At 42.4% G+C, this 12,041-nt stretch overlaps 1 protein-coding gene across 1 annotated transcript in view; it reads right to left on the reverse strand.

Annotated features, from left to right (window-relative positions):
- Window positions 1-200: 200 nt before the first annotated feature.
- Window positions 201-12,041, reverse strand: part of LOC126991803 (UHRF1-binding protein 1-like) — a 55,829-nt gene continuing 43,988 nt past the window's right edge. The window contains exons 18-20 of the mRNA XM_050850476.1: window positions 9,258-9,530; window positions 4,707-4,860; window positions 201-322 (exon numbers count right to left, since the gene is read on the reverse strand). Coding sequence (XP_050706433.1) covers window positions 201-322; window positions 4,707-4,860; window positions 9,258-9,530 — 549 coding nt within the window. The remainder of the gene's footprint in view (window positions 323-4,706; window positions 4,861-9,257; window positions 9,531-12,041) is intronic.

The following is a 12,041-nucleotide window of genomic DNA, read 5'->3' on the forward strand; positions in this document are numbered from 1 at the left end:
GTTACTTTATCACAATAAGTTACTCATCTGTGGTAGAGCTGCTGGCACCATCTTGCAGGATGGGAGGTCATGGTGTGATGAGGCTCAATAATGACCATCATCATGCACTTCCTTTTAGGCTCTGGGCGGTTTTATGGGAGGGGAAACTTGGGAAGTGAGAAACCTCTGGAGGACCTGTCCGTTCCTTCTCTTCCTTCATCTTAGTAAGAGCCATCTGAAGGGCGATTCTCTGCTAACACTTGGTTCATCTGATGCCTCATCTGTCTCAGGTCCTCCTGCAACTCGTCTCGCTCCTTTTTTATCAAAAGCAACTCCTTGTCCTCTGAAATTATAAATGAATACATATCACTTTATACTGCATCTGTGAGAAATGAGGCACATTAAGATGATAATGATGATTATCTCACATAGTTTATTCTTTTAATACTGCCACCATCACTTTCATTATCAAACCACACCTCCCACATCACCAGAAAAAGGAACTGAGCCTTGAAGAACAGAAAAACATGAATGAAAAGACGAGGGAAGATCATCAGCTTCCACTCTCCCTAATGAGGCAGGGTAGGAAGTCTTGAAATATGGAAACATGGAAATGCAGGCAACAGAAAGCCTATTGGCTCATTACAAGGTTGCCCGCTCTGGTGATTTAATCTGCTCGACAGCCACTTGGGGCCTGGGGAGCAGATGAAAGCACCTTGTTATTCAGCTTACTCCTGATGCAACGAAATGACGGTTGATTCCATATTTGAAGGAGTTGATGGTATTCGCATTTACTACTTCTGAGGGAAGATTGTTCCAGTGGCGGATGACTCGGTTTGAAAAGAATCTCCTTCCAATGTCTGTGTTACATCGACTCGACTGAATGGGTGAACCGTTAGTTCTAGTTCTTGAGTTGGTTTGCAGTTCAAAGAATTTGGAGTAATCAACGTTATTGAACTTTTTCAGGTACTTGAAGACTTGAATCATATCCCCTCGTCTTTTCTCCAATCTAAAGAGATTGAGTCGCTTGAGTCGTTCCTCATACGGTTGGGCCCTTAAGGTTGGAATCATTTTTGTGGCGTGTCATTGAAACCTTTCCAGTAAAGCAATGTCCTTTCTGTAATTAAGAGACCAGAACTGTACTGCATACTCGAGGTGCGGTCTTACCATGGAATTATACAAGGATAGCATCACGTCTGGCGTTTTACACTCGAAGTTCCTCGCTATGAACCCGAGCATAGTGTTGGCTTTGTTGTATGCTTTTTTACAGTGATTCGTGTGTTTCAGGTCACTGCTGATAGTGACTCCAAGATCCTTTTCCTCCTGCATCGCCTGCAGAGGTTTCCTATTCATGATTTATGTGTGGTTACTATTTTGGGACCCAATGTGCATGACTTTGCATTTGTCAACATTAAAAGACATTTGCCATTTTTCCGACCATTCGATAATGTGATTGAAGTCTTTCTGAATGATTTCGCAGTTGGTCTTTGTAAGGGCCTTTCCCCCCACCTTGGTGTCATCAGCAAATTTCAACATTGTGGATTTCAGTCCTGATTCGAGGTTGTTGATAAAGAGAATGGGTTCCAATGCTGACCCTTGAGGCCCTCCACTAGTGACTGGAAGCCAAACGAAAGGCTGTCCGTTGAGTAGCACTCGTTGTTTTCTGTCGGTGAGCCAATCTCTTATCCATGTGATCAGATTGGCTCCAATGCCCGCCGAGTGCAGTTTCTTAAGGAGTCACTCGTGCGGTACCTTGTCGAAGGCTTTCTGAAAGTCCAGGTATATAATGTCACTGGGATGTGGTCATCCCAGTTCTAATATATATCTTGGAAGAAGTCTAATAGATTCGTTAAGCAGGAGCGCTTGTTTCTGAAGCCATGCTGGGTGTCGGAGATTACATTATTGTCTTCTAGAAACTTGACAAGTTTGTCTCTAATAATCTTTTTGAGTATTTTGTCTGTCACTGATGTCAATCTTATGGGTCTGTAGTTTAATGCAACGCTTTTATTTCCTTTTTTGAAAATTGGTGTTACGTTCGCCATCTTCCAGTCTTCTGGGATCTTGTTCAGTTGTGCTGACCGGTTAAATATGTTAGTGAGTGGCTGAAGTATTTGTTGTTTAAGCTCTTAACCCTTTCACGCACCAATAGATAAAATAAGTTTCTCTTTCCACTGCGACATCCGTCTGGGGCTCCCTAAGGGGCCTCGCGGAATGGCCTGACCGTGCTTCACAATTTTTTATCATGTTATCGATTTCACCCACGAGTATTCTTTTTCCTGGCGTTATTATATATTGCTCGTTTTGGAAGAGATTATTCTGCCTTATGAAAGAAAAAAATATCAAGAAATGCAAATAAATAGTGAAGTTTACCGACTCTGAAAAAAAACACATTGATTAAAGATAAATAAGAAATGCTTACATTCACCACCTCATAGCTCAAAACTTCTGGAGTCAACTTTTTATGATTTACATGCCAATAAAAGGGGATTTTTATGAGGATTCCAACGCTATCATTGGAATTATCATACGACCAGTAGTTCTTGAGAAAATCGAGGAAAACTATATTTTTCTATCTATTCTGTTCTCTCCAGTAGAAGAAACAGCTCAAGGGCAGCAAACAAAACACAACAGGCAGGTCAAGGAGTCAAAATAGAAGTCAATTTTGGCTGGAATAGCACCTATTTGCTGTCTGGTCTGGATGAACTTCACCAGACGCAATAATAATCATAATAAATACCACTAAGTCTCTCTCCCTAACACTCTCTGCTAGGTTTTTTCCATTTTTTCCATCATCACCGTCACTTTCATGAGAATCACCATCATATTCTGTCCAAATGCGTCACAAAATCTCTTCATTTGATAATTTCTTAGCCATATTTTCTAATAGTAACAGTTACTGGTCCCTGCGAATATAAATCAAAATATTGTATCACGGCACGATTACTTTACATCGGAATAAGAATAAATTTCACCAATTTCGTCTGACAACTGTAATCCAGGCTTACCAGGCTCTGGACACAATTTAAAGGAACAACAGTCCGCGCTCACAGGCTGCCTGCTGAGAGGCAACTAAGACACAGGTAATTATCACTTCAAATCCGATGGCACAAGAGTTGACAGTTAGTTTATTTGATAGGTCTAGCTTGGATCTTTGACGTAAAAATTTTTGACGCAATTCTGAAAGATACTTTATTTTTGGCGAATTTTTAAAAGTTTTTTGACGCGATTCGAGTCAAAAGCTCAGATGTAGACAATTCTGCTTTGACACGAATCACGTCACAGTGCGTGAAAGGGTTAATAACTGTGGAGGCAAGTTGTTGAGTCCCGTTGACTTGTTTGTGTCGAGTTTGTCCAAGTACTTTTTCACTTCTTGGTCACATATTGAGTTAATTTCCAGGGGCGTGATTCCCCTTGGCGGGTCAGGGCCCGTGGGAATGGTCTCGGTGTCCTCGACTGTGAATAAGGATGTGAAGTTGCTGTTAAAGATTCTGGCCATCTGTTTACTGTCCTGTGTTACAGATCCGGTCTCGTCTGTCAGGGGACCAATATTGGATTTTACTTTCTTTTTTGATCTGATGTATGTGAAGAATTTTTTGGTGTTGGTCTTGATTTGGCACGCTACTTTCTTTTCATAGTTGCGTTTACTACTCTGAATAACGGTGCGACAAGCTCTGAGGCTGTTGTGGTACTGTGTAAGGGCTTCGGCCGTGTCATTATTTTTCATTAAGTTATAATTTCTTTTTTTTTTAAGTTTACTGCCCTTTTTATTTCTCTGCTCATCCACGGTGGATCTACGGCACCATTTACTCGCCTGGATTTCGTAGGCACTGTAGCCTTCTCTACTTCCAGGAGGTTATCTTTGAAGACGTTCCACGTGTTGTCGATTGTATTGTCGGTGAGGTTAAGTTGGCCTAAAGGAGATACAAAAAGGAGAAGGAACCACTTAATTCAGGAGGAAAGCTGCTCAGAAAAATGTGTTACATTGTATGTACATTCACACAACCTGTAGCCCAGGTATCAACACTGCCTAAGATTACAACAATGTCACTGACACCAAACAAAGTTTCACAGCACACGAATCTCTGAGGTACTTAGTGAACTGCACAATAATGTGAGAACCTTGATCCGTTAATTCTGCTATTTATTCAAATTTACAAGCTCCTCCACTGCAGCCTATCAGACATCATACATTATGAAGTAATAAGCTTTACAATAGTCACTACACTAGTCACTAGTCAAAACATTGCAGTAAAAGATCAAGATAAAAGAAAGGCACAATTAACCCTTTCCATTCGTGACACAGACGTCGGCATCACAGCATGGAAAGGGTCAAGAGGAAATGGAAGAGGATTAATCCTCTTCTAAACCTCTCAATCCTCCTCTAAATTCCTCTTAATCCTCTTCCATTTCCTCTTAAGAGGTTTAGAAGAGGATTAAGAGGTTTAGAAGGGGACTAGCCCTTTCCATACGGTGATGCCGTCGGACGCCGACGTCGGCATCGCCGGAGTGAAGGGGTTAATAATAATCTTTAAAAAAAATTGGCTAACTTTTCAATATAAGGTGGACACCAAAAATATTACTTATAATGTTACTACTACCACTAAAAGCAGCAGTAGTAGCCAAGGGAGTGATGATTTACAAACCATTATTCTTATTAAAAGCTTTATGGTGAACATAATTTCCACATTAAGTTTTCATAAACCACCACACACTGGATGAAAACCCACCTTCCTTCTGAGGCAGGAGAGTAAAGACTCCCTCAGGACTCCTCGTCACCAGCAGCTTTGGGAGCCAAACCTCCGTGGGAATGGACCCTGGAGACGTGATGTTTGCCGGCACCCTGTCTTCCGTCAGTCTCAGTCCAAGACGTTCTATCTTTATCTTGAAAGTGATATATCAGACATAATTGAAACATGCATTTGAGCTCATGGGCTGCTGTGCACATAACAGAAGTATTGCCGAAAAATATTATGTTAGTTTTTAAAAGCTTGTTCATACACTGGTTTACATATAAAATAAGTACTGCAGCATGACATCCCACTCTCTATGTGGAATATGTTCCTGACTTGTAAGAAAGACTTTAGTATAAAGTTTTATCTGGCATGTTAAGACTAGTACAAAATACAAATGTGAGTCAATAGATGACATGCAAAAGGACTGAAAACAAATGTCCAGGCATGACACATCAAAATTATGATCCCCCGCACAGACAGTGCAAAGACACTAACGTTACAATCATTGCTCTCATCAGCCACTTATTCCTTTTCAACTTTGGGTCTAGATTCAAAAGAAAATAAAAACAATGTCAACTCATAACTTATAAATAATACTCAATACATTCACTCCATAGAAGCCAATAAATTTTACAAATATTCAGTTTGCAATAATGTGCTTGTTAATTATGATTGTATTAATTATTGATATCTTTTTCTAAGAAGAGCATGTACAAAATTTTAAAACTGATGGATGCAGAGGGAAATGATGTTACATAAATGGACTATGCACCTGAGAAAACATCAACATTGATAAAAGCAAATTCCAGGTAACTGCTGTTGTGACAGAAGCTACTAATGCAAGAGGCAGGTGGAGATGCTTGAAAACCTGCAATGAACGTCAGAACAAGATGGTGAGTCTTAGGGAGTGCAAGGTGAGGCATTGAAGCACCTCAGTTACATCCTTTCAATTTCATGCCAGGCACCAGGAGCTGAAGGAAACAATAAATATTCATCTTACTGTCAGTGGCACCAAATGTTGGTAAGAAAACAAGGCAATTCTTAGATATTTTCCACAAGTCTATTTATTTAGAGAAAATAAACTGATACTGTTTGCCTGAGTAATAGTATAAACTTTCCAGAAAATATCAGCAATGAATTTGTGAAACACTTAAATTATGGTCAAGGCCTAAAACGGCATATTTTTGTCATCCAGGAAAATTTATAAAAGTTACCCCGTTGCATAGCTGAGTCTATCACCCACTTTTTGTGGAAGTTTGGAAGCCATACAGCAATTGTTTTCCCTTCATAAAAACAATTTGCTATTTCAATTTTGATGTTCCTTCCCTGCAGAAATCTCCATTTTCTAATAATTTTTCTTACATATATATAATTTTGCACCCTTTACAGATTTTTAAATTTTCAAAACTACAGTAAACCCTCAGTTATGCGGGTGCACCGTATCCAACCTCACCCGTATCCGAGAGTTTTAAAAAATATTAGTTTTTTTCCAAAAAGTAAAAATAAATTGTCGTGCGCCGACAAGTCGTTCAAATTGTCCGCGCAATGCCTATAAGCTCTGCTTGGGCAGCGTACCACACCCGTAACGTGCGCCCCAGCTTGCACGTAGCAATTATATTGACGTTCTAGTGTGAAGGTTTGCAGGTAAGCTGTGTGCTTCACAGTACAACTGGCACGTAAACGTTCTTGCTGAGCGCTGCAGACCATATCGAAGTGACGAGTCAAGGCAGTGCAGGTTTAAATGGCAGGAGTGTCAAAGGACTGTTTAAATGAAACACAGTGCAAACCCTAGCTTAAGCCTTAATGACTGCCTAAATCCAGACTGGACTAGGTGAGTAGGGCTCCGTCCCCGTGGAGAAGGCGTGCGGGTCCGCTAGCACTCCTGCGGGAGTGAGGGCGGAATAAGAAATACGGATAAGTACCGCCCTCGGTCCGACATGTGAAAGAGGGATTTTACCATGCTTACGGTAAGGCGAGTAAAGGGGACCGCAGGGGTTCAGGAGTCCCGTGGGCCAGCCCGATCTGGGGGTGTGGTCTGGCCGTAAATAGCGGTTACTTCTTGTGGCTGGCCTCCCCGTGGTCCCACTGGATGCACTGTGCAGGGGGTATCCGCCCCCCTGGCTCGCAAGGGCAACACAGTGTAACTAAACAGCCACAGTTCACCGCACAAGTGGATGCGTCAGGTTGTCATTAACTCCTTGGTTAGCCTCCATACTCACACTCAAGAGTGGGGCAGCCTGGCGTACTTGCCTGGCGTCTGTGGGCCTTCCGGCTCATTGCCGGGCTTAAAAGGGTAGCGCCCTGGGGTGCCTGCCCGGGCGTCCGTATAGAAGCCTGCTTTGAGTACTTGATGCACGTTGCCAGCCCGGACCGCTTCGGGTATCGCTCTAGTATGCCTTCTGGTTGACCCGGGTGGTAAAGCCTGCAGTGCTTGTAGCCACGAGGTTGCTAATGCAGCTATGCAGCAATAAAGCCGCGGGCGCTCACCTAAGAACAGCACAGAGTGTTGGCCTTCCAGATTTGTAAAACTGGACCCATAAAAAGCTTCTTGTGGCAGTGCTGAGTCTGCTAGAAAGCCTACGTGGTAAACACAATGGTGCAGACTTGGGCAGTTAAGCTGCCACAAATACCTGGGCTTTGCTGGGTTGGGTCCAGGCCCCACTGCTTTGATTGGCCAGGCAGGGGAACATTAGCTGCTGCCTGTGAACACAGGGCTAGGCACCCCAGCAATGGGTTAGCGGCTGAGGCTGTTGCGCCTAATTGCCGAATCCCAAGTAACAGATCCCCCCAACGTGCAGCAGGACTGCGATAAGCCAGGGAGAGATTGCCGTGAGTGCAAACCGTGACGACGCTGCTCAAACCCTTTTCTCAGCGCCCGGAGCACGTCAATTGCGCGCATTTCACTCCCTGGTGCAGACTGACTGCTACAAAGTCATGGAGTGTACCATATTATGAGTATGGACAGAAGCACCTATGCAGCACTCTGTCGTTGCCTTTATGGCAGGCCATGATTGAAAGTTGGGTTTTCGGGTCTGTAGACTTAACCTACACCATATCCGGGTGTCCCCGTGGCTCTATTAACCCGGATACCAGAGGGTTTACTGTAGTGTCATGCAAGAATGAGTTCTCAAGCATCTAGCAACACACTGGTGGTGGTGGTGGCAAAGCTTTCATTTGTGGGAAGAAAGCAGGGTTGCCAGGGTCACAATTTTCCTGCCAAGTTGCGTGGTTATAAAAAGATTGGCAGGAAGAAAATTGTGGTTGCAGGTTGGCATTTTCTTGTCTGTTTTTATTGTGGCACAGGATTTGGGCTTGTCAAATTCCAAAGCACAAGACACATTTAGACCCACTTCTTGAGGTCAAACCCCAATTGCCTTTCTAGGGATTGTTAATCATACAGATCTGAGTCATGCCTTGTAAGGTCCACTTTACACTTATCATAAAGTGTAAACCAGAAACAGTCTATTTGGTTCCAAGTTCAGAGGAGATAAAATAGCTTGAGTGAGTGGCCCTTTCTATACAGCCAATTAATCAATCAACAGGGGAGGGCATCCACCACGGGATGCATCACCTTGCCCACCCCATGACACCAAACCCAGGGGTTCCTCTGAGAAAGTCTCCATGCAGGCCTCCTTCCTGTCCTGAGTACCCCATGGCAGGATCTATCAACTTAATCATGACATGGACTCCCTGGGGATTCCCTTAGCTCCTCCACTTGGGATTATTCCTTACAGAAACAAACTGGTGAGCTGGGTCAGCTTCTGGGTAGTGTGCCACATGCCCACACAACCAGAGCAGGGAATCACACACTATGAAGGTAACAGGCAGGTAATAGGAGTAATTGCTGGTTTGATACAAAGTCAGTCAGTGATATCCCATGATTCTGTGACTAATCCGAGGATCTAACGGGGCAGTTTTGGTAGGGATGTCCAGCCATCCCTTAGCATTTGAGGTGGTTACATAATAGGGACCCTGCGAATATCTGGTGCCCCCTTTAAAAACCCCTTTTCCTTATTGAATTAAAGAAAAAATGTCTGCGTATCTGTAGAAACATTATACAGTAAAACCCCAACTATCCGGCACCCAGGTTTCTGGAAACTCTAGGTATCCAGAAAAACTCTGGCTGCCTAAATATCATTAAAATTTCCACAAAAATGAACTAACAACACAATAACATTCCTCAAGTCCAGCAGCAAGGTGTGCTATTTCAGTGCAACTGTTGTTCCGCTTGTCTTTTTGACATTAACTTCGGAAACCAAATTTCTTTTACTGCTTTCCTGCTACCTTGGAGCAACCTCGTGGATGGTTTTATAAATATGAACCCAAATATTTTCAATTCCACTTTCCAACTTCAGAAGATTCCTAATATGAACTAAAATCAAAGGAACTCCACCCCTGACTAGATGCTTAATATCCTCTTGGAGAGAACTCAGAATGAGAAATAAAGTGAATCAACCATAAGTTAAAAATTGGGCCCCATTTTGTCAGGAAATTCTTTTAAGAGATGGCATAAATAGTTATTCTAGGGGATAATGAGTTACTTACTTCCATTGGTAATGGTTCAGGCACTACTTCATCCTCAATGAGATCCACCAGACTGGTCACAGTGCTCATCAGGAGTGTCATGTTCAGGTCTGCCACCTCACCGTTGAGGAAGGGCTTGATCAACATAGGCAGGGGGGCTCCAGAGATGCCCCGAGGCGGCTCCTGCTCCTCTGTCAAGGTCTCAGCGTGTGTGTCCAGCCGCAGTTTAAGGCAACACGGTTCACTGGCCTCCATGGACTCTGACCACCCTCGACATCTGCTGCTGAATTTACTCTGTAAATGTCAGTGACTAGTAAACTTGAAGGCTGAGTTATGTCCTTTAAGTAACTTTCTTCATGCTCATATTTATATGTTTATACATGAGGATCATGTGCTGCATTATTCCATTTGAATACAAGAAATATTCCAAGAGAAAGCACACCTTGTGTGCCCTGCCTTGGAAATTCAAGCTTCTTACAATCAATTCAAGCATATCACGAAAGAATTCCACTTGAAAAAAATAACTGAAGGAGAATATTTAAAAGCGACTACTGTAATGTAGAAGTTCACATATCTATTTATCCTTCCCAATTAATTTAGAAAATATGTACAAAAAATTAAGAAATTGTAAACCATAAGCTGTTAACCATGAAAACAAATTGACTGTGGTATGGAGCTAAGTGACTGATAAAAGGCCTGTGCCTAAACAAAGTTGAATTCTCTAGGCTTATTAGGTCCAGTTATTTTTCAATTCAGAGCTAGTGTGTTCTCCAGGCACAAGTGCAACTGATGCTCTCATGTATCACGTTACTGTAACACTGAGTTTGGCAGGTTACGAGAATGAATGTATTGCACTACACTGCACACTAATGGTGTAGCTTCTTCTATTCTCATACAAAGTCATTAGCAAAAGGAATCTGATTCTGGCAAGTTATACCAGTCTGTATTTTAGTTCTGGCCTGAAACTTCTCATTTGGGGTGTGTCTTCAATTAAATTTTTTTTTTCTTTACATCAAGGAGGCGGCTCAAGGGTGAAGCAAAAGAAGAAAAAAGCATATTATGTACTGCTCCCAGAGAGCATAAGAAGTTCAATTTTACAAGGAGAGGTGTTGACGACACTACCCTTTTGAAGGTGTACAAGTTGTAGGAAGAAAGAAGCACTAATGAAGGAAGGCTGTTCAAGAGATTATCAGTGAAAAGGCTGATAAAGATACTGTTTGACTCTTGCATTACAAATTTGGACAGCATATGGATGAGCTGGAGTAGAAAGTTGTGTGCAATGATGACCTGGGAGTGTTGGAAGCATAAATATAGTTCAGAAGCAGTTAATGTGAAAATATTGATAGAAAATAGTAAAGGGGAGCAATATTATGGTGGAATTTAAGAGGTATAGTTAGTTGCATTTCATCTGTCCATCAACAAAGCCCGAATGTTGATAGATGTGGCACCTGCGCATTTCGAGTTCCTGAATACGTGAAAATCAACTGTTGTTATAGATGTTCAAGCTATTTTTTCAATAATATATTTGAATGTTTATGTATACGAAAAACCCTCACACCTTATAAGTCCCAAACAGACCAATTTGCGTCGATACAAGCACACAAAAAGATGAGTCAGATCGAGTCAGATCATACTCGATCTATGGCTTTTCAAATACCTATAACTCATCTCATTTCAGGTACATGAAAAGAAATATGGCTCTGCAAGTGCAAATAAAAGGTATTTCAATAATTTATAGTAATGAAATACTATCAATTGTGATGCTAAGCTATTTCAAATATTACCAATGTTACTTACATGCAATATATTATTAAATTTCCTTATGTATTAGCACTTGCTGTCTTTTTGTGAACCTGCAGTGAAATGAATTACAGGTATTTGAAAGGCCTTTGATCGTTCGAGTATGACTTGACTAAACTGTTTCATACAAGCTTGTCTTTCACGTGTTTGTATGGTAGATTATCAACGCATATCAGCATGTTTGTGGTTTATATAATAGGGCTTGAGTTTTTTTTGTATAAATAAACATTCATCCTGTCACAAAGCACAAGCCTCTTCTCTTGCTGGGCTACAGTAACCACAGGCTTGGGCCGCGCTGCGTAGCTCAGGTACTGGAGGTCGTCGAGGATGTGGCGCGATAATGTCCTCACAGACACATTACTCAGCAATCCCAAGTTGTCTTCCCTGATTTTCCTGGCCGATACTCGTGGATTGCGTTTGACTTCACGGTGCACCACTCTCAGGGTGCGCAGGGAAGTTTTGCGGGTCTTTCCTGGTGGTTTATTCTTGGCGGGTATTTTGTTGCCGCCGAGTTCACCCATACGCTTCACATATCGTTGAACCTGGCGGACACTGACGCCCGTCTGGTCAGAAATAGCCTGTGTGGAGTGTCCAGCCTTGTGGAGAGCTGAGATGGCTGCGATGTCATCCTGTGACAAGATCTGGTAGCGCTCCATCGTCCAGGAAAACAGCTAAACAGCAGAGTAACTGTAAGCTAGTCTGGTGGGGTGGTGCGAGAAGCCAGCAACAAAGCGGCCCCCAGTCAGAGTGATTGACAGGTGCCTGTCACTTCTTCCTGCTGTTGCAAGCTGCCCAACACCCAGGATGAGATGCCAGATGTGTAATAATTTAATTTAAAGCATCCGATGCCTGCCAAGGAAAGCACGCGCGTTTTGATCTTTCAAACGGATACCGTGGTCTCCGGCGACAATGTTTATGGCGAGCACTGTAGTATCCATGTCTCACACCCATACAGTAAGACAATGAAAAAAAGTGCCTTATACTTATGCTAAGTCCATAACACCA

The sequence above is a fragment of the Eriocheir sinensis genome, unplaced genomic scaffold (genome assembly GCF_024679095.1).
Source record: "Eriocheir sinensis breed Jianghai 21 unplaced genomic scaffold, ASM2467909v1 Scaffold342, whole genome shotgun sequence".
NCBI classification, from domain to species: Eukaryota; Metazoa; Arthropoda; class Malacostraca; order Decapoda; family Varunidae; genus Eriocheir; species Eriocheir sinensis.